Raw genomic sequence first — 24149 nt, forward strand, 5'->3', positions numbered from 1 at the left:
GAACGCACGGGGACGTGACACTGATCTTCTACTGACCTAACAGGTATGTGACACTGATCTTCTACTGACTGAACAGGTATGTGCCAGTGATCTTCTACTGACTGGACAGGTACGTGACATTGATCTTCTACTGACTGAACACGGACCTGACACTGATCTTCTACTGACTGGACAGGAATGTGACACTGATCTTCTACTGACTGAACAGGTATGTGCCAGTGATCTTCTACTGAATGGACAGGTATGTGACACTGATGTTCTACTGAATGGACAGGTATGTGACACTGATGTTCTACTGACTGGACAGGTATGTGACACTGATCTTCTACTGAATGGACAGGTATGTGACACTGATCTTCTACTGACTGGACAGGTATGTGACACTGATCTTCTACTGAATGGACAGGTATGTGACACTGATCTTCTACTGACTGGACAGGTATGTGAGACTGATGTTCTACTGACTGGACAGGTATGTGAGAATGATGTTCTACTGAATGGACAAGTATGTGACACTGATCTTCTACTGACTGGACAGGTATGTGACACTGATCTTCTACTGACTGAACAGGTATGTGCCACTGATCTTCTACTGACTGCACGGGGACGTGACACTGATCTTCTACTGACTGAACAGGTATGTGACACTGATCTTCTACTGACTGAACAGGTATGTGCCAGTGATCTTCTACTGACTGGACAGGTACGTGACATTGATCTTCTACTGACTGAACACGGACCTGACACTGATCTTCTACTGACTGGACAGGAATGTGACACTGATCTTCTACTGACTGAACAGGTATGTGCCAGTGATCTTCTACTGAATGGACAGGTATGTGACACTGATGTTCTACTGAATGGACAGGTATGTGCCAGTGATCTTCTACTGACTGGACAGGTACGTGACACTGATTTTCTACTGAATGGACACGGACGTGACACTGATCCTTATACTTACTGGAAGGGATGTGAAATTAATTGTATAATCTGTAACTGACCGTTCGGGACAAGGACGTGGAAGGTAGACAGCCTCTTTTGACAGGTGTAGCCTGCACACCAGCCGTGGTCCTGGGGGCCGTTGACGAGGTCGACATACTGGTTGCTGAGGACGGCGACAGGTGACAGCCGCCTCAACTCTGTATCCTCATCCATGTTTTCAATAACCAGCATCACGTGATCAATATTGTGACATTCATACGCATTCCACTTCACGTTGAAGGTACACTGTTCATTTCGTACAATTCCTGGAAACACAAAGCCATGGTTGTGAGTGAGCGAGAGAGTTCCCTTAAAGCCGCATGGGAAATTAATTCAGTTACATCATGTGTTTACCAATCTGGGGTTCGAACTGAGGATCACAGGATTCTGGCACGGGTATGGTACGTAACTCTGTACAGCGATATTATCAGTAGCGTTTGCCCTCAAGGTTTTGATTTTATTCGATTGTTGAGTTGGATCCCAACCAAGTAAATTGTCATATGAGTGAGTGAGTGAGTATGATTTTACGCCGCTTTTAGCAATATTCCAGCAATATCACGGCGGGGGACACCAGAAATGGGCTTCAAACATTGTACCCATGTCGGGAATCGAACCCGGGTCTTCGGCGTGACGAGCGAACGCTTAAACCACGAGGCTACCAGACCGCCCCAAATTGTCATATGAGAACTATTGTGATGATATTACTGAGATCCCCTGCTTACTTCTGCAAATGTTCCCTACCTTTGTTTGGCGCAATTGCTGAGACATTGATTTTGTTTCCAGCCAGGTCAGTAAGCATCTGTTTAGGAAGCCTGTAATCTCCCAGACCTCTCCGTCTATCCCCGTCCCACTCCCACTCCGACCGGGAGAGGATGGAGCCAGGGGAGCCGAGCATGGAACCATCCTTGTCTCTGAGCAACAGCTTCTTCATGGCATCACAATCCATGTCCACGCAATCAGAGGGGTTGATTTTACTGAAGTGGGTAAGTGGGTGAGTTGGGTGAGTTGGGTGAGTTATTGAGGTTTTCCAGAACACGCAAATTAATGCTCACCGTAGTGAGTGAGTGAGTTGGGTTAAACGTCTTTCAACACTCTATAATTATTAGAGTGAATCTGGGATTCGAACTAACGATTTTAGGTTCCTGGCATATCTAAGGGACGCAACTTAGCCCGCTTTTGCTGAAGTGAGTGATCGGGTGAAAATGAATTGGGTTTAACGCCAAAGGTTTGCAGTGTTATCTCGGCATTGCGAGCAATACCCAGGAACACCATAAGTCATTGTTGTGAGTCATCATTCAGGTTGCAGTGCATTTCCATTTGGATGAAACTCACTACAATATAATGACGTTGAGAAATACAGGGCGAGTCAGAAAGCCTACCGCTTTGATCATTTCAGATAAGTAACAATGTGTCGGCTGAATGCGGCATAAAATTACAAAAAGTGACGCAGGCCGTAGCTGTTTTCGACACTGGTGCTGACAGACCATGGATTAGCGACAGGTCGCAACTAGGATTCGAACACACGAGCTAATGCAATGCGGACTGACTGACTGTTTCTTGTTTAACGCCGCACTAAGCAATATTCCAGCTACATAACGGCGGTCTGTAAATAATCGAGCCAGACAATCCAGTGATTGACATCATGAACATCGATCCACACAACCGGGATACGATGACATGCTTCTACCAAGTCAGCGAGCCTGACCACCTGATCCCGTAGTCGCCTCTAACTTCGGTCTTCAACCACTTATCACAGAAAGTCATATTATTAGACAATTACAAGGAATAAAAGCTAAGCACAGTTTATAACACATGTCCATCAAGATTACTGCACTTATATAGCGACGTTCATGCATGTGCGCTTGTGTGTGTGTGTGTGTGTGTGTGGGTGGGTGGGGTAGAGTTGGTGTTTATCTTAGGTGTTCACATTAGGCGATGAGGTGTGTATTTGTGTGTGTGTGTGCGTGCGTGCGTGCGTGCGTGCGCGTGCGTGTGTGTGTGTGTGTGTGTGTGTGTGTGTGTGTGTGTGTGTGTGTGTGTGTGTGCTTGTACTAGTCCGGACTCATGTCGGTTTTTTTTATAGTGATTGCCTTATGAGATACATGTACCATGCCGCAGTTTAAACATGGATACTCACTCAGACACAGCATACGGACCCCGGCCGACCATTCCTTGTTTTAGCCCCTTAATGCCGAGCGCCAGACAGGGTAACAAGTATAATATTTTACGTCTTTTGGTATGACTAGGCCGGGGATACAATTCAAAGAAACATAGTGTTCATGTTGCAAATTTCAGAAGGTATCGCTGGTATCTTAAACTTTTTTTTACATTAATTTTATAAAAACGAGGTCAAGCTCATGTACACACACATCTAAAAGATACATGGAAAGTAGAAAGAAGGTTGTTTACCTTAGGTGTTCACATGAGGCGATTAGGTGTGTGTGTGTGTATTTGTATGTGTGTGTGTGTGTGTGTGTGTGTGTGTGTGTGTGTGTGTGTGTGTGTGTGTGTGTGTGTGTGTGTGTGTGTGTGTGTGTGTGTGTGTGTGTGTGTGTGTGGCTGCCCACTAAGATACAAGGCCGCAGTTTAACATGAATACCCCACTCAGAAAGTATACTGACTCCTTGTTTTGTCCCCTTAATGCCGAGCGCCAGGCAGGGTAACAACAAGTGCCATCTTTTGGTATGACGCGGCCGGGGATCGAACACATGAAGAAACATACCCGAGGTTGGGATGATGGTAGAACACCCGGTTGTTTTTAGGCGTAAAATAAAATGTCAGATCTTCCGCATTCATAGGGTGCTGGAGGTCGTCGTTGCCCTTGTTGGACGTTATGGCGAAGTTCTGACTCGTCCCACACGACGCGTCGTAACGAGCAAAGACGTTATCTAAAAAAACATATTCAGACAATCATGGCATGTAACTGATGGCGAAATGGTACGGATGCTGACTGAGCACATTGTGGCTACTATCTGTTGTAACACATCTTAAAAAGGGGCATGTTTGATAAACTTCTTAATTACAATTGGTTCATACAATCGTGTCAACAGTTACAATCCGGCCACTTAGATATCCATGAAGGTTTCCTGTTTCAAGTTTTCTGTATGATCACAAGGTCGACAGAAGTATCTCTAAAGGCGTGTTTTTGAACCGACAAAGTTGGATGAGGGTCCTTCTTTGCCCTCTGGAAACGTCACATTTCAAACTTGGGGGTAACGTTGATATATTGGCATAAACATTGTCAGACAAGATGAAATGGCTGATAACTAGCGTTTCTTTTCCCGTTGACTTGCAAAACCTACCAAATTTCCAGTCCAATTGTGACTAAATCCGTGACCCAAGATAATTATTGGTCTACAACCCCAACGAAAGTGAAAAGTAAAAATTACTCGTGTTCAAATATTTTTAGATCACCATCCTTGTTTAACAATACGCCCAAGCTTAGTGAAAAATATGTTTGTTATTTGAACGTTTTACAAAGTATTTGAAACATCAATACGTTCATTTCCCGCCATGTATGTTCTCCAATGGTTGGTTGGTTGGTTTGTTGTTTAACGCCGCACTCAGCAATATTCCAGCTATATGACGGTGGTCTGTAAATAATCGAGTCTGGACAAGACAATCCAGGGATTAATATCATGATCATCGATCCACGCAATTGGGATCGATGACATGCATCAACAAAGTCAGCGAGCCTGACCACCCGATCCTGTTAGTCGCCTTTTACGACAAACATAGTCACCTTTTACGGCAAGCATGGGTTGCTGAAGACCTATTCTGCCCCGGAATCTTCACGGGTTGTTCCCCAATTGTCATTTCATAGGAACGCATATACAATGACATACGTTTGATGTTAAATTTGTAATAAAGCTACTAAACTACAGAGTTTAACAGAAATGTTCTTTGTGGAACAAACACAGACATCTATTTGGATTGTAATGGCTTGTTTTTGGATTGAGTTTGATTTTTAATGACTGCAAGAGTGGGTTTTGATTGTTTAGTATTGAATAGTTTGAATTAACCAACTTTAATTTTTTTTACGTAACTTCGCGAGCCAATACCATTTGATGTCAATGATGTGTGAGCTCTATGTGTACAAACCTTTTATATTCATGATCCCACTGATGGCATTGTAAGACATGACAGAAATAAATGGCTTCTCGGGGGCATTGTTACTGCCCTGAGTGAACTGTGGGAACAGGAGACCAACCATTGATGTATCTGCACCATGGGCAAAGCTTCGTGCTTGGGAGCTCAACTTGAAATTATCATCGCTTGAGTCGAACTTGTGTACATCACAGTCGAAGGACGAGGTCTGCCCAACGAACATGGAATTCGTCACTTCCACAAATTTGTCTGACGTCTGATGACTAAGAGCACTTGGTCCAACCACCATCGGGAATATACCGATGCCATTCTCGATGGAGATGATGAACTTTGCCTTAAGACTCGCCGCCTGGTTGTAGTAGATCCCGTAGTCATAATTTCTCCACAGCAAAAGGTTGGCAAGGTATATACACGTGGTGCTGACGACATCTTCATCAGTAGGAAACATGGACACACCGATCATGCTTGCATGAACCTCGTTCCCAGTCCAGCTGGATTCGCTCGTGCAGTCCTCGCCTCTGACTCTGATTCCTGTCCTTTCTGAACCAGCGATGACGTTGTTCTTGAAGACAAGGCTGGTGGCTTTCATGACGTCAATGCTGCCATCGAATTGGATATTGGTCGCCTCTGCTCTGCTTCGATACGATCCTGGCCATAACGTCAAAGTGACCAGGTTGCTCAGGATTTGTGTATTTACCGAATCAGATATCATAGCTGAAATGAAAAGTACTTCTGGTGAACGCTGCTTTGAACACAATTTCGGTGATGTCAGCATGACGTGGGAGGAAAGCCCGAAACGATGAAGTCTAAATACTGGTAATTATAGTCTTAATAAGAAATAGATACCAAGGTTCACAATCAGGACGAATCTGGTTTTCGATCCCATTATTAATGGGACCTGCTACACCTACCTGCAAAGCCTACTGATTGGGCCACCCTTGAAGCCATCAAAGGAGACTTAACAGAATATGACTACAATAGCCTATGCACATTAACCATCATACCATTAAATCCCAGCCTTGATAGAAACTGGCAGTTTTAGTCCGTATAATGATAGCATTTCTACTTGTTCTTATGATGACTTAACTATTAGGCAGTTTGGCAAGGACCATAGGGCGAGTGCTAATGTCTGACACTGGCCACTACCATCGCGCCGGAGGATACATTATGCACATGACAGGCCAAATGTCTTACTAGGCTCGATCACCTTATTATAAAGATATATAAATTGTCAATGCAAGGGAATAACCAGCCAAGATATTCTGCCTAAATAGATTCCACTTGGATTAAAGGGCAAATAACTTCTTCCTTAAGCCCAACAACAAACCTACCAGATCCGACTGTATGATGTATGACGTTGTTGTCGATCTGAAGGCCGGTTACGCCGAAGACGCCGATGGCGGGGGAGAAGCCGTGGTGGAAGGAGCAGCAGGATACATAGGAGAGACGTTTGTCGTCGTTGCGGATGCCGATGAAGGATACGGAGAAGCGAGGGTCGTAAGAGCTGGTGTATCCCTCCTGGCCCGTGAGGTAGAACTCCACATTCTTAATCTTAGCAACGCCTAAAAACAAGCAATAAAAACAATATACAAGCGCCAGTCGCTGGTGACAGCATTCAAGCACTACAACTGTAATTATGAAACTACTGCTACTACTACTACTACTACTACTATCTACAGCTGCTGCTGCTACTCCTCTATGTAATACTACTGCTACTACTTTGACTACAGACCCGTGAAGATCAGGGGTAGAATATGTCTTCACTATGGACAATACCTCCAGGTTTAAGAGTATTTCACTAAGGACAATACCGCCCGGTTTACGAGTATATCAGGATGGACAATACCTCCCGGTTTAAGAGTATTTCACCAAGGACAATACCGCCAGGTTAAAGGGTATTTACCTACAATCTCATTAAAATCATATCTTAGTTCTCGCTACCACTAAACAAAGATTTGAGGACATCTCATTAGGGGTCACGTCAGAACGACCTTTCATCCGACCAATCAGAGCGTCGCTTACCAGATCATGAAAGTGAGAATGTGTTTTCTAAACATGCAACCTCGAAAACGTTAACACGGGGTATTCCACACAACAGTTACGGCCCGTACGACTGATTCCGTCAAAATTATCGTCTGTCTCTCGCTTCCGTTGGAGAAACATTTGAACGGAGGAGGTATTGTACAGTACGTGGAAGCACTGCCATACAACCGCAACCATATATTAGAAATTCCGGAATGTTTGTTTGTTCAGTTTTTCAAATTTTAATCGAGAACTGTGTCAACATACTTTTCAAGCGTAGTCTGAAATGGAAGTCGCCAGATTGAAACGAGTGCCGTAAAGCTCGAGAAAGCGGCTTTCTAGTTGTCTGATGTCGACTCCTGATGAGTCGTTTCAGTGGGAGGTCAAGGTTCGCGAAAGGTCGTTCTGACGTGACCCGTAATGGGATGTCCTCAGATCTTTGTTTAACGACAGCGAGAACTTAGATCTGATTTTAATGAGATTGATTTACCTAAGGACAATACCTCCCGGTTTTTAACCGAATTATGAGATTCAAACCGCCCGTCCATTAACTGCTGGCTGTGAAAACATCATACAAAGTTACTAAGCAGACAAAAATGAGAGTTTTAATTAACTGAATTAATTATCCATAGTTGCCGATTGACCCAAGCCTCGTCACCCTTCCACGTAATGCTTTACTAACCGCTGTACGATTCTGTTCCATTGTTCCTCGTGCTTGTTGCTACCATAATCCGAGCGCCGAAACTCTCCGTGTAGAGTCCCGAGTACGTTTCTCCGATGACCCTGATGTTCCTGGTGAAACGTCCCACCTTGGCTGACACGCTGTAGTTGTGTCCCGTTCCTAGCGTCTCCGACATCACTGGGGAGAAGAGTGAGTGAGTGAATACCTAGCGCGACATCACCGGTACACTCTGTTGTGTGTGAAGTGAGTGATAAAGGTCGCATAGACAGCTTTATCAATGTAAGGCAGCCATATGCGGGAGTAATACTATTGTTTACTAGTTTAGGGTACGGGGTCTTGATGACAAAACTTAAACTCGGCCCAATGTCCGTCAAGCGTTTATCTCATACATAACACCATGACGTGCATGTAGAACACACACAAGGTCATGCTTATACTAGTATAACATACATACCATCATGTGTATACATCATACATACCATCATGTGTGTACATCATACATACCATCAGGTGTGTACATCCTACTTATCATCAGGTGTGTACATCCTACATACCATCATGTGTGTACATCGTACATACCATCATGTGTGTACATCCTACATACCATCATGTGTGTACATCCTACATACCATCATGTGTGTACATCCTACATACCATCATGTGTGTACATCATACATACCATCATGTGTGTACATCCTACATACCATCATGTGTGTACATACTACATACCATCATGTGTGTACATACTACATACCATCATGTGTCTACATCCTACATACATCATGTGTGTACATCATACATACCATCATGTGTGTACATCATACATACCATCATGTGTGTACATCCTACATACCATCATGTGTGTACATCATACATACCATCATGTGTGTACATCCTACATACCATCATGTGTATACATCATACATACCATCAGTGTGTACATCCTACATATCATCAGGTGTGTACATCCTACATACCATCATGTGTGTACATCCTACATACCATCATGTGTGTACATCATACATACAATCATGTGTGTACATCATACATACCATCATGTGTGTACATCCTACATACCATCATGTGTACATCCTACATACCATCATGTGTGTACATCATACATACCATCATGTGTACATCCTACATACCATCATGTGTACATCCTACATACCATCAGGTGTGTACATCATACATACCATCAGTGTGTACATCATACATACAATCATGTGTGTACATCCAACATACCATCATGTGTGTATATCCTACATACCATCATGTGTGTATATCCTACATACCATCATGTGTGTATATCCTACATACCATCATGTGTGTATATCCTACATACAATCATGTGTGTACATCATACATACCATCATGTGTGTATATCCTACATACCATCATGTGTGTATATCCTACATACCATCATGTGTGAACATCCTACATACCATCAGGTGTGTATATCCTACATACCATCATGTGTGTACATCATACATACAATCATGTGTGTACATCATACATACCATCAGGTGTGTGCATCCTACATATCATCAGGTGTGTACATCCTACATATCATCAGGTGTGTACATCCTACATACAATCATATGTGTACATCCTACATACCATCATGTGTGTACATCCTACATACCATCATGTGTGTACATCATACATACCATCATGTGTGTACATCCTACATACCATCAGGTGTGTACATCCTACATACCATCATGTGTGTACATCATACATACCATCATGTGTGTACATCCTACATACAATCATGTGTGTACATCCTACATACCATCATTTGTGTACATCATACATATTATCAGGTGTGTACATCTTACATATCATCAGGTGTGTACGTCCTACATATCATCAGGTGTGTACATCCTACTTATCATCATGTGTGTACATCCTACATATCATCAGGTGTGTACATCCTACATATCATCATGTGTGTATATCCTACATACCATCATGTGTGTACATCATACATACAATCATGTGTGTACATCCTACATACAATCATGTGTGTACATCCTACATACCATCATGTGTGTACATCCTACATACCATCAGGTGTGTACATCCTACATACAATCATGTGTGTACATCCTACATACCATCATGTGTGTACATCCTACATACCATCATGTGTGTACATCCTACATACCATCATTTGTGTACATCATACATATTATCAGGTGTGTACATCTTACATATCATCAGGTGTGTACATCCTACATATCATCAGGTGTGTACATCCTACTTATCATCAGGTGTGTACATCATACATACCATCATGTGTGTACATCCTACATATCATCATGTGTGTACATCCTACATACCATCATGTGTGTACATCCTACACAACCATCATGTGTGTACATCATACATACCATCATTTGTGTACATCATACATATTATCAGGTGTGTACATCCTACATATCATCAGGTGTGTACATCCTACTTATCATCAGGTGTGTACATCATACATACCATCATGTGTGTACATCATACATACCATCATGTGTGTACATCATACATACAATCATGTGTGTACATCCTACATACCATCATGTGTGTACATCCTACATACAATCATGTGTGTACATCCTACATACCATCATGTGTGTACATCCTACATACCATCAGGTGTGTACATCCTACATACAATCATGTGTGTACATCCTACATACCATCATGTGTGTACATCCTACATACCATCATTTGTGTACATCATACATATTATCAGGTGTGTACATCTTACATATCATCATGTGTGTACATCCTACTTATCATCAGGTGTGTACATCCTAAATATCATCAGGTGTGTACATCCTACTTATCATCAGGTGTGTACATCCTAAATATCATCAGGTGTGTACATCCTACATATCATCAGGTGTGTACATCCTACATATCATCAGGTGTGTACATCCTACATACCATCATGTGTGTACATCCTACTTATCATCAGGTGTGTACATCCTAAATATCATCAGGTGTGTACATCCTACATATCATCAGGTGTGTACATCCTAAATATCATCAGGTGTGTACATCCTAAATATCATCAGGTGTGTACATCCTAAATATCATCAGGTGTGTACATCCTACATATCATCAGGTGTGTACATCCTACATACCATCATGTGTGTACATCCTACATATCATCAGGTGTGTACATCCTACATACCATCATGTGTGTACATCCTACATACCATCATGTGTGTACATCCTACATACCATCATGTGTGTACATCCTACATACCATCATGTGTGTACATCCTACATACCATCATGTGTGTACATCCTACATACCATCATTTGTGTACATCATACATATTATCAGGTGTGTACATCTTACATATCATCAGGTGTGTACATCCTACATATCATCAGGTGTGTACATCCTACTTATCATCAGGTGTGTACATCATACATACCATCATGTGTGTACATCATACATACCATCATGTGTGTACATCATACATACCATCATGTGTGTACATCCTACATACAATCATGTGTGTACATCCTACATACCATCATGTGTGTACATCCTACATACCATCAGGTGTGTACATCCTACATACAATCATGTGTGTACATCCTACATACCATCATGTGTGTACATCCTACATACCATCATTTGTGTACATCATACATATTATCAGGTGTGTACATCTTACATATTATCAGGTGTGTACATCCTACATATCATCAGGTGTGTACATCCTACTTATCATCAGGTGTGTACATCCTAAATATCATCAGGTGTGTACATCCTACATATCATCAGGTGTGTACATCCTACATATCATCAGGTGTGTACATCCTACATACCATCATGTGTGTACATCGTACATACCATCATGTGTGTACATCCTACATACCATCATGTGTGTACATCCTACATACCATCATGTGTGTACATCATACATACCATCATGTGTGTACATCCTACATACCATCAGGTGTGTACATCCTACATACCATCATGTGTGTACATCCTACATACCATCATGTGTGTACATCCTACATACCATCATGTGTGTACATCCTACATACCATCATGTGTGTACATCCTACATATCATCATGTGTCTACATCCTACATACCATCATGTGTGTACATCCTACATACAATCATGTGTGTACATCCTACATACAATCATGTGTGTACATCCTACATACAATCATGTGTGTACATCCTACATACCATCATTTGTGTACATCATACATATTATCAGGTGTGTACATCATACATACCATCATGTGTGTTTATCCTTCATATCATCAGGTGTATAAAGATCATACATACCATCATGCGTATACTCCATGGTAGTATTCAGCGTCAGGATTGTCTTGTCCGTGGACATAGCAGAGATCTTAAAGGTCTCTGTATGCCACGCGCTGTATGAAGTAGACGTGACAAGGATCTCATCTCCCACGCTCCACTCCACAGCTTCAACAAGGGTTAACTTGTTACCTCCCTTTGTTGCCGTGTCTGCAAGGGACGTCCACGTCACACACGTGCCCTTGCCGTTGAGATCCAGACCCCCGTACACGGCTGCAGATGAGGAGAGATCAATGAACATTCATTCTAAACGTGGATGATTGACAGGCCTACTAATGCCGGCAGCACTTCGTGTCGGATGACTTCCTTACGATACATTCCTCTGCCTGCTACATGATACATTCCTCTGTCTACTACAAAATACATTCCTCAGTCTCTGCCTACTACACGATACATTCATGAGTCTCTGCCTTCTACACGATACATTCCTGAGTCTCTGCCTACTACACAATACATTCCCGAGTCTCTGCCTACTACACATTATATTCCATCTGCCTACTTCACAATACATTCCAGGGCCTCTTCCTACCAGATATACATTCCTGAGTCTCTGCCTACTACACATTATATTCCAGAGCCTCTACCTACCAGATATACATTCCTGAGTCTCTGCCTACTACACAATACATTCCTGAGTCTCTGCCTACTACACAGCACATTCCTGAGTCTCTGCCTACTACACAATACATTCATGAGTCTCTGCCTACTACACAATACATTCCATCTGCCTACTACACAATACATTCCATCTGCCTTCTACACAATACATTCATGAGTCTCTGCCTACCACACAATTCATTCCATCTGCCTACTACACAATACATTCCATCTGCCTGCTACACAATACATGCCTGAGTCTCTGCCTACTACACAATACATCCCTGAGTCTCTGCCTACTACACAATACATTCCATCTGCCTTCTACACAATACATTCCTGAGTCTCTGCCTTCTACACAATACATCCCTGAGTCTCTGCCTTCTACACGATACATTCCTGAGTCTCGGCCTACTACACAATACATTCCTGAGTCTCTGCCTACTACACAATACATCCCTGAGTCTCTGCCTACTACACAATACATTCCATCTGCCTTCTACACAATACATTCCTGAGTCTCTGCCTTCTACACAATACATCCCTGAGTCTCTGCCTTCTACACGATACATTCCTGAGTCTCTGCCTACTACACAATACATTCCTGAGTCTCTGCCTACTACACAATACATTCCTGAGTCTCTGCCTACTACACAATACATTCCTGAGTCTCTGCCTTCTGCACAATACATTCCTGAGTCTCTGCCTTCTGCACAATACATACCTGAGTCTCTGCCTTCTACACAATACATTCCTGAGTCTCTGCCTTCTACACAATACATTCCTGAGTCTCTGCCTTCTACACGATACATTCCTGAGTCTCTGCCTACTACAAAATACATTCCTGAGTCTCTGCCTACTACACAATACATTCCTGAGTCTCGGCCTACTACACAATACATTCCTGAGTCTCTGCCTACTACACGATACATTCCTGAGTCTCTGCCTACTACACAATATATTCCTGAGTCTCTGCCTACTACACAATATATTCCTAAGTCTCTGTCTACTACACAATACATTCCTGAGTCTCTGCCTACTACACAATACATTCCTGAGTCTCTGCCTACAAGACGATACATTCCTGAGTCTCGGCCTACTACACAATACATTCCTGAATCTCTGCCTACTACACAATACATTCCTGAGTCTCTGCCTACTACACGATACATTCCTGAACTGCAGACGACACAATATATTCCTGAGTCTCTACCTACGTTATAAGACTTTACCGAGTCTGTACCTTCTAACCGATACATGCCACCTCATTGCGACTGTTGAAATGTCTCACCTATAGCCTTTGCGCCGGCAGTGGGGCCATCATCCACAGGATAAGGCTTTGAAGCGTGGGAACCGGATAGGAAGATATTAGCCTGGCCCAAGAAGGGTTCATCCGGCCAGCCAATCACAAGCCGCCCGTACACGACAATCATCTTTGCTCTCAAGTTGAAGGTCTTCGTTGCAACGTTATCAAATTCAAGGGCGCCGATGATGACCACAGTACCAAGGGTGGGGATTGCCTCCTCATCCGCTACAATCCAGTAGTCTTGGAGAAAGAACAGATAAAGCTTTTTATGAATCAGTTGCAAAGCAGCATTTATCAGTGAGGTAAGGTATTGTATGTACACGAAGTAGAATATACAACTTTACAATTTTAAAACATGCATATTGTCACTCCAAAGTATGATGTTCTGAGGGAGTGCGAGTGAGTGAGTGAGTGAGTATGGTTTCACGCCGCTTTTAGCAATATTCCAGCAATATCACGGCGGGGGACATCAGAAATGGGCTTCACACATTGTACCCATGTCGGGAATCGACCCCGGGTCTTCGGCGTGACGAGCGAACGCTTTAACCACAAGCCAACCGACCGCCCCCGAGGGAGTGTGAGGTTTCTGTAACTTGATTTGATGCATACGAAAGAAATGCTGGTCATTTCCCGCTAACCTCTCTTTAAATCGATTCTAAATATCACTTGCTAAGAACACGTGATCATGAAGATCCGGGTTAGAATTAATCTTCAGCAACAACGCTTGTTGTGAAAGTGATTAACGGGATCGGGTGGTCAGACTTGCTGACTTAGTTAGTGCATGTCATCATATCCCAATTGCGTTCGATGCTCATGATGTCAATCCCTGAACTGTCTTGTCAACACTCGAATATATATATTTACAGACCGTCGTCATACAACTGGAATATTGCCGAGTGCGGCGTTAACAAAATTATACAAAACAAACACTTGCGAAGAATAGCAAGTGTAAACAATGTGCACAATTGATTGACAGCTAAAATATCTAAACGCTTGGAAGCCCACCTCAAGACGCATTGCCATGCTTATAGAAATCGTCAGAACATTAAATTTCCTGTGACTTATACAGCGAGCTGCATGCACGTGTGTGTGTTTGGCTGCTTGTTCTAGTCCAGGCAGGTACTAATGCCGATTTATAGTGCTAGCCCACTGAGATACCATGCATCAGTTTAACATGAATACCCGCTCAGTATACAGTATACTGATTCTGAGCCGACCAGACCTTGTTTTAGCCCCTTAATGCCGAGCGCTAGACAGGGTAACAACAAGTACCATCTTTTAACATCTTTTTGGTATGAAGCGTCCGGGGATCAAACCCCGGACCTTCCGCTCTCCAGGCGGACGCTCTACCACTAGATCACAGACTCAGACACAGCCGACTGGATGAAATATTCTTCTCCTCGTCATACCGATTTAAAACAAGTTAAAAACCTTTTAAAATATCTGTGTCCGAAAATGCTCGTATAATTAAAAGTTGTTCCTGTTTTTTCACACACAATTGGGAGTAAACTGTAGACTAACATCCAGTCTCTGAAATGAACATCTCGTACAGGAAAAAACAGTTGTTCAGTTATCTTAATAAAAATAAAATAAAAGGGAGCCCATTGACTCTCTTCATTTTCAGATATTTCCTGATACTGCAGTGATCTAGACTTGCCAAACATTATAGACTTGCATGGGCTGTATTTGATATATATTTGTAACAGGGTCTGTAAGACAGACTAGGTAAACAGGTAAAGTTCAAACGGTGTCTGTAGTGGAGGTATCTGAAACAGGAGTGAAAGCTTGCAAATGCCTACTTTCTGGAATGGTGACATCCTCATTCGCTTGTGGCTTCTGACTGTCCTGGAAGTCCCACGTCTTGGTGTCGGAATACAGAAGTGCGTTATCGGGCCGTTTGTTCAGTTCTTTAAAATCCGGCGGAGGAATACAGTTCTTGTGCAAGCACTTGATGGAATTGACCTTCAAGATTCTGTCCTCGCTGGACTCTGCAGCGCGCTTCTTCCGGGCTTCTGTCTTGTGCGATACTGAAATACAAAGTGCCAGCCTAAGAAATACGCTTTTCACAAGTCCTGAGCACCAGTAGATATGTTATTTCACTAGTCATCAGTGTCTGTAGCTAGACCTGCTGAAGCGAGACAAAATATTGTTACTAATATTTACATTTTAACCAAGGTAGCAAAGGTGATTTTCTCTTAAAATTTGAATGAGTGAGTGAGTTGGGTTTAACGCCGCTTTTAACAGTATTCCAGTTATATCACGGCGTGTCAGCTTAATGTGGGAAGAAAGCCTGAAAGTGGCGCAGGTCTAAGACGTTACCACTTCAGTAAAACCCATAAGCACGGGTATGGTGCTGACAAACATGGAAACATAATCGGGTTGAACCGTGATTCGAACCCACGATCATAAGTTTCTGGCGTGCCAAAGGGACGCAACTCTGCACAGCGAATCGCGGCGCCTTAGGCGACTGGACCACCCTTGCCTCCCTTACAATTTGAAGATCCTGACTAACGACACTTCTGTACTTAGTCATTGCATTGGTAGAAGTTTTGGATGCGTTAGAAAATACTTTTACACTTGTATATTTAGAAATTACGTAATATATCCACATGCCACTATCGTACTCATGTTATATGAAAGAATTTGTACTCTTGGCCACGAGGCCTTCAATACTTAGGAAAATCTCTCTCTCGAAAATAGGGTTGAATAGGTCTTCAGCAACCCATGCTTGCCGTAAAAGGTGACTATGCTTGTTGTAAAAGGCGACTAACGGAATCGGGTGGTCAGAAGCGCTTACTTGGTTTATGCATGTCATCGATCCCAATTGTGTGGATCGATGTTCATGATATTAATCACTGGATTGTCTGGTCCAGACTCGATTATTAACAGACCGCCGTCATATAGCTGGAATATTGCTGTGTGCGGCGTTAAACAACAAAACAACCAACCAACCAACGAAAACAGGTTGGTTGCCAATCATATGAAGATGCCCGATAAACATCATCATATATTTGCAGTTTTCCAAGGCAATTTTAATGCACCATTTTCTGTCATAATTCCAGGCGATTCCTTATGGATTTTTAATTTATTTCGACATCAGATGAACGATTATAAAGGCGGTTATAGTCATTCAGCTTACTGAAGTAGCAGAGTTGGTTTAGGCTGTCGTCGAAAGACCAAGCGCCGTTGACGGCGGTGTTGACGTTGATACCTCCAACGGTTTCGTTGATAGGGGAGCTGCCGATGTAGAAACGATCAGGGCGTTCTGCCTGTTGGCATATCGTCAGGTGGTTGTTGCTCTGTTAAAAACACATTGACAGCACACACATAACAACACTGAGATGAGAATCGTACGGTACGGAGACAACGCCACCGTCTTTATCATAATGCGTACGCCGACACCTCTACCCTAGTGTCGATCTACGCATAACTCAGAGGTGAGGTGAAATTGGGTTAACGTCGCGTCCAAGATTATTGCACTTATATAGCGACGTGCATGCACGTGTGTGGTGTGTGGCCTGTGGGTCTGATGCCGATTTATAGTGCTAGCTCACTGAGATACCATGCATCAGTTTAACATGAATACCCAACTCAGACACATTATACTGACTCCGAGCCGACCAGTCCTTGTTTTAGCCCCTTAATGCCGAGCGCCAGACAGGGTAACAACAAGTACCATCTTTTAACGTCTTTTGGTATGACGCGGCCGGGGATCGAACCCCGAACCTTCCGCTCTCCGGGCGGACGCTCTACCACTAGACCACAGAGGCGGTCGCATAACTCAGAGACCAGAACGACCCTTTTATAGTAACAGAGGAAGCGGGTGGCATACTATCCCGACCTATATATCTGTTATAATATCGCATAGCGTATCAGTCAATTCAGACAGTTGTTCAGTCAGTCAGTCTGTGCACATAGAAAAGGGGAGGTGAAATGGGGTTCAACGTCGCCCTCTCGATTTTTCACTTACATCGCGATATGAATGTGTGTGTGGCTGTGTACTAGCCCGGAATGGCGCCGGTGTTATAGTGTTAGCCAGTTGAATGTTACAATACCAAGGCTGATATACAAGCCAAGACCATGGGTGACTCGGCCACCAAGTCGAGTCAGTTCGCCGTGCGGACGTACGTCTCTTAGCTCTTACTCGATCCTAGTGTGAGTATGGTTTTACGCCGTTTTTAGCAATATTCCAGCAATATCACGGCGGGGGACACCAGAAATGGGCTTCACACATTGTACCCATGTCGGGAATCGAACCCGGGTCTTCGGCGTGACGAGCGAACGCTTTAACCACTAGGCTACCCGACGCCTCTGAAGATCCGGGTGAGAAATGCTCTTCATCAACCAAAGCTTAGCGACTATATTTGTCGAAAGAGGCGACTAAATGGATCGGTTGGTCAGGGTCGCTGATGCATGTCATCGTATCCTTATTGCGTGGATGCTCATGATGTCAATTATTGGATTGTCTGGTCCAAATTCGTTTATTTACAGACCACCGTCATGTAGCTGGACTATTGCTGAGTGCGGCGTTAAACAACAAACTGGTTGGAGTAAAATAGTACGGCAAGGGAGACAACCCATTCATTGGGTGGTTTGCCTCACACATGTTCACCTTTAGAAAGTGCGGGTGGACGGTAAAAGACAAAATAGAAAAATAACTATTTAAAGACTATTGTTATATAGCTTGAATATTGCTGAGTCAGGCGTTAAGCAAAACACAAACAAACACATATGAGTACAAATAAAGAGGCCCGTGAAGATCCGGGGTAGAATAGGTGTTCAGCAACCCAGGCTTGCTGTAAGGGGAGACTAACGGGATCGGGTGGTCAGGCTTACTGACTTGGTTGATGCATGTCATCGATCCCAATTGCGTAGATCGATGCTCACGATATGAATCACTGGATTGTCTGGTCCAGACTCGATTATTTACAGACCGCCGTCATATAGCTGGAAAATTGCTGAGTGCGGCGTAAAACAACAACAAACAAAAAACAAATAAAGAATGGTGTACGTATGTTACCAAAATGTGGGCACTAAATTTGATGCTGAAAAAACACGGCTTAACATAAATTTATCCTCAACGGAAAACGTGACATACTGTAAAACAAGGTTCCATTAGGACGTACCAGAAATCTGTACGCTGTCGCATCGTAGCTGAAGTTAGTGAGATGTTTTGCGTCGTCATACGTGAGTGTATACTTCTCCCCATCGACAAGAAGCACCATCCAGCCGGGCTTATGTGTCACCCTCTTGAGAGCGAAATCTGAAGTCACGCTGTCACCCGCAGCGTTTGTGAAACGCAGTTTCTTGGCCTCGAGACTGACGGGCTTAGGATTATTCGAGGCGAAGCGATGGAAATTAACGCCAGGGTTACATTTTTTAGCAGGAACCCCATAACTGCAACTAGCCTCGGCCGTACACTGAGATGATGGTAAAATGTCCATGTCGGGCAATACGGACGCTCCGGCAGTGCCCAAGAAACTACCATCTAAGTCAATCATGACGCCCTCATGCTGCCAAGCAAAGCGGAACTTCCGGGGAGCATTGGTTAGCGTGAGACCGGTGCTTTTGACCGTGAAGCCCCCACAGAGAACGCTGCATGTGCCCTGCATGGTAGAGAAGCCGAACACTACCAGATTGTCCCGGTCGTAATTCTCGATCTTAAGGTTCTTCAACATCAGGCCGTTTTTCCATGGTAGAGATATTCCTAGGGAGCTCTTCGTGACAAACGGGGTTAAATCTGCGTGACGACCCGCTATCAGTGAATCTTTGATCATTGGTCCGGTTTCGTCATACTTGTTGACGTTTACCAATCGTTTGATTTCAATCCCAACCTCGTTGTTAATGACCTTGAAGTTCTTGAATTGAATATTGCCGCCATTTACTAACTCTGCTCCCTTGTGGTTGTTCCATGAAACCAAACCATCGAAAACAGCCACTGGAAAACAATTACATCTTCTTAACTTGCAGTACAGTACCACAGCCACTAAAATATTTACACCTTCTTAACTTGAAGTACAGTACCACAGCCACTAAAATATTTACACCTTCTTAACTTGCAGTACTGCACAGTACCACAGCCACTAAAATATTTACACCTTCTTAACTTGCAGTACTGTACAGTACCACAGCCACTAAAATATTTACACCTTCTTAACTTGCAGTACTGTACCACAGCCACTAAAATATTTACACCGTCTTAACTTGCAGTACTGCACAGTACCACAGCCACTAAAATATTTACACCTTCTTAACTTGCAGTACAGTACCACAGCCACTAAAATATTTACACCTTCTTAACTTGAAGTACAGTACCACAGCCACTAAAATATTTACACCTTCTTAACTTGCAGTACTGCACAGTACCACAGCCACTAAAATATTTACACCTTCTTAACTTGCAGTACTGTACAGTACCACAGCCACTAAAATATTTACACCTTCTTAACTTGCAGTACTGCACAGTACCACAGCCACTAAAATATTTACACCTTCTTAACTTGCAGTACTGTACCACAGCCACTAAAATATTTACACCTTCTTAACTTGCAGTACTGTACCACAGCCACTAAAATATTTACACCTTCTTAACTTGCAGTACTGCACAGTACCACAGCCACTAAAATATTTACACCTTCTTAACTTGCAGTACTGTACAGTACCACAGCCACTAAAATATTTACACCTTCTTAACTTGAAGTACTGCACAGTACCACAGCCACTAAAATATTTACACCTTCTTAACTTGAAGTACAGTACCACAGCCACTAAAATATTTACACCTTCTTAACTTGAAGTACAGTACCACAGCCACTAAAATATTTACACCTTCTTAACTTGCAGTACTGCACAGTACCACAGCCACTAAAATATTTACACCTTCTTAACTTGAAGTACAGTACCACAGCCACTAAAATATTTACACCTTCTTAACTTGCAGTATAGTACCACAGCCACTAAAATATTTACACCTTCTTAACTTGCAGTACTGCACAGTACCACAGCCACTAAAATATTTACACCTTCTTAACTTGCAGTACTGTACAGTACCACAGCCACTAAAATATTTACACCTTCTTAACTTGCAGTACTGTACAGTACCACAGCCACTAAAATATTTACACCTTCTTAACTTTCAGTACTGCACAGTACCACAGCCACTAAAATATTTACACCTTCTTAACTTGAAGTACAGTACCACAGCCACTAAAATATTTACACCTTCTTAACTTGAAATACAGTACCACAGCCACTAAAATATTTTCACCTTCTTAACTTGAAGTACAGTACCACAGCCACTAAAATATTTACACCTTCTTAACTTGCAGTACTGCACAGTACCACAGCCACTAAAATATTTACACCTTCTTAACTTTCAGTACTGCACTGTACCACAGCCACTAAAATATTTACACCTTCTTAACTTGCAGTATAGTACCACAGCCACTAAAATATTTACACCTTCTTAACTTGCAGTATAGTACCACAGCCACTAAAATATTTACACCTTCTTAACTTTCAGTACTGCGCAGTACCACAGCCACTAAAATATTTACACCTTCTTAACTTGCAGTACTGCACAGTACCACAGCCACTAAAATACTCAGTAGGGCTTCGAACATAGCCACTCAAAAACGATACAGCATGTCCTACCCCGCTTTCATCGGCCTGTGCCTGGTGTCTGATAGCTAAATGGGAACCTGTGTACTTCAGTTATATCACTGCGTGTCAGCTTAATGTGGTGGAGAAACCCCGATGTGACGAAGGTACGTTGGTAAATTACAGGTATGACGCTTACAAAGGGGATCATAACCCAAACTACACAATTAAGGGTCCGACAATTTGATATTCTGGGATAGTATGGATTAAATTTTTTTTATCAGCTAAAGTTGCAAAACCAGATTTTATATTATTAAACCTATAAGAATATTTATGTAAGACAAACATCTTCCCAAAATTAAATTTTCTGGCCAGACAATTTCTTTTATTTAAAAGTCTGAAGTATAATTATTTATTCAAGAATTTTCTTGGATAAGTTTTTGTTCGATAAATTCCCATCCCGGGATCTCAAACCGTTACCCAGATTGAAATATCCGAAAACGCAATGACATACGTAAAATACCGTCCAGTGCGGAGTTTAATGTAGGATACTCACATTCTGTGGGGAAATAATCTTCAAAGATCCAGATTCCGAACCACCCCATGGAATGAGCGGAGTTGTTGTTGAAGCTGCCGAGAGGGACCTCCTTGCATCTCACAGCAGTTGTCTTGGAAGGACCGTCAGGATTGGTGTGCATCCGGTACCAGAACCCAAAATGAGTTCCTCCTGCTGCAGCATTGTGGTTGAAGGTGTTGTTTGGATTGGTCACCCAGAACGAGGCTGGCGTGATGTCATCGTTCAACAGGCTAGTGCTTGCACGCACGAACACAGCCAGATTGTATTGGAAAAAGTTGCCAGTCTCTATGCCGTCTTCCAAGAACAGAGCACCACCCTTGATGTCGTACACGACGTTGTGTTCGATGTGGGTGTTGTGGCTGCCGTGGACGTTCACGGCCCTGTTGTTGGACTTGTGTATGGAGCAGAACCTGACATACGACTGAGACATGTCCCCGTTCAGATGGAAGTGGATGGCGTATCTCCCAAGTCGAAAAGCTTGACCAGCGTTGGTGACTTCGATGTAGCTCAAACGGGCGATGGCAATGTTCGTATCTCTCACAGGCGCATGGATCATAATTTGGCTTCCATACTCGTCACTTCCCATCTCTTCACCGAATCGCCCTTGGAAGCAGGTCTGTGTGGCAAACTCACCTGAAATCGAAATTATTTTCGGATAAACGTCATGTGATTCCAGATTTGAGGGTGTTATTTGGAATTTGATAACCAGAAATGCCCTTTGGAACTAACGGCGGAGGTTTCAAATGTAACATGTTTCGCGCATCATGTTTATTCGCATTGTGAAATACAACTGTCGTCAGTCATTGTCTGTAGCACTTACAGGTGTAAGGAAGATATGACGTTAGCCTAACGGGATCAGTTTGTTGGTTTGTTGTTTAACGCCGCACTCAGCAATATTCCAGCTATATGACGGCGGTCTGTAACTAATCGAGTCTGGACCACACAATCCAACGATTAATATCATGAGCATCGATCCACGCAATTGGGACACGATAACATGCATCATCCGAATCAGCGGACCTGACCACCCGATCCCGTTAGTCGCTGTATCATGTGGTTTGATTGACAGATAACAACAAAAGTTTCGTTGAGTGTTTGTGTTCAGGTAAGAGCACTGGTGTTACATCAGTAAAAGTCGTGAAAATCAAGCAAGGCGTGACACATATCTCCAGGCTTGGATCTAGGTCTTCAGCAACCCATGCTTGCCGTAAACGGCGACTATGCCTGTCGTAAGAGGCGACATACGGGATCGGGTGGTCAGGCTCGCTGACTTGGTTGATGCATGTCATCGATCCCAATTGCGTGGATCGATGCTCATGATCAATCACTGCATTGGTCCAGACCTGATCATTTACAGCCGGCCGTCATATAGCTGGAATATTGCTGAGTGCGGCGTTAAACCACAAACCAACCAGCCAGGCTTGGATCCCTGTTCATGTCTTGGACCGTCAAAAATACATATACAAAACATCACGTAAACCACTGCGACAGTGTTCTCTCTGACTCACCAGTGTCAAATCCGTCGGGACAGGCTTCAATCTTCTCTTGCCATTGTTCATTGCTTGACCCTTTTACCACCACATTATGTGTCAACAAACCAACCTCGGCCCTTGTGTCAACAGACACGCCATTGAAGGCCAAGGTTACACCCAAATGGCCATACGTTAACGCCGTATTCAAGGTCAAGGTCTGCTTGTCGGCAGAAATGGCCGTGATTTCTCTGACTTCGGACTCCTTCTGGCTGTGTCTACCACCCGTGGTTGCTATGACGATCTTGTCCCCAACTGACCAGTCGAGTGGTTGCTCGACTGTTATGGTGGTGGCCCCCGCTGTGGCTGTTGAAGCAAGGCGAGTCCATGTCACCCCAACTGGCTTTCCTGAAAAAAACCCCACAACTTGTTTAAATTGTTTAGCTATTT

At 43.2% G+C, this 24149-nt stretch overlaps 1 protein-coding gene across 5 annotated transcripts in view; it reads right to left on the reverse strand.

The window, feature by feature from the left end:
* LOC124132985 (fibrocystin-L-like) overlaps window positions 1-24149 on the reverse strand; it is a 153579-nt gene that overhangs the window by 16877 nt on the left and 112553 nt on the right. For all 5 annotated transcript variants that reach the window (XM_048398465.1, XM_048398463.1, XM_048398464.1 and 2 more), the window contains 13 exons: window positions 23739-24107; window positions 22210-22863; window positions 19181-19992; window positions 17194-17353; window positions 15854-16081; window positions 14040-14294; window positions 12116-12364; window positions 7793-7969; window positions 6420-6650; window positions 5083-5802; window positions 3704-3869; window positions 1723-1955; window positions 1002-1247 (listed from right to left, as the gene is read on the reverse strand). In XM_048398465.1, coding sequence (XP_048254422.1) covers window positions 1002-1247; window positions 1723-1955; window positions 3704-3869; window positions 5083-5802; window positions 6420-6650; window positions 7793-7969; window positions 12116-12364; window positions 14040-14294; window positions 15854-16081; window positions 17194-17353; window positions 19181-19992; window positions 22210-22863; window positions 23739-24107 — 4500 coding nt within the window. The remainder of the gene's footprint in view (window positions 1-1001; window positions 1248-1722; window positions 1956-3703; window positions 3870-5082; window positions 5803-6419; window positions 6651-7792; window positions 7970-12115; window positions 12365-14039; window positions 14295-15853; window positions 16082-17193; window positions 17354-19180; window positions 19993-22209; window positions 22864-23738; window positions 24108-24149) is intronic.

This window comes from Haliotis rufescens, unplaced genomic scaffold (assembly GCF_023055435.1).
Source record: "Haliotis rufescens isolate VD_foot unplaced genomic scaffold, xgHalRufe1.0.p SCAF_18, whole genome shotgun sequence".
Classification (NCBI taxonomy): domain Eukaryota; kingdom Metazoa; phylum Mollusca; class Gastropoda; order Lepetellida; family Haliotidae; genus Haliotis; species Haliotis rufescens.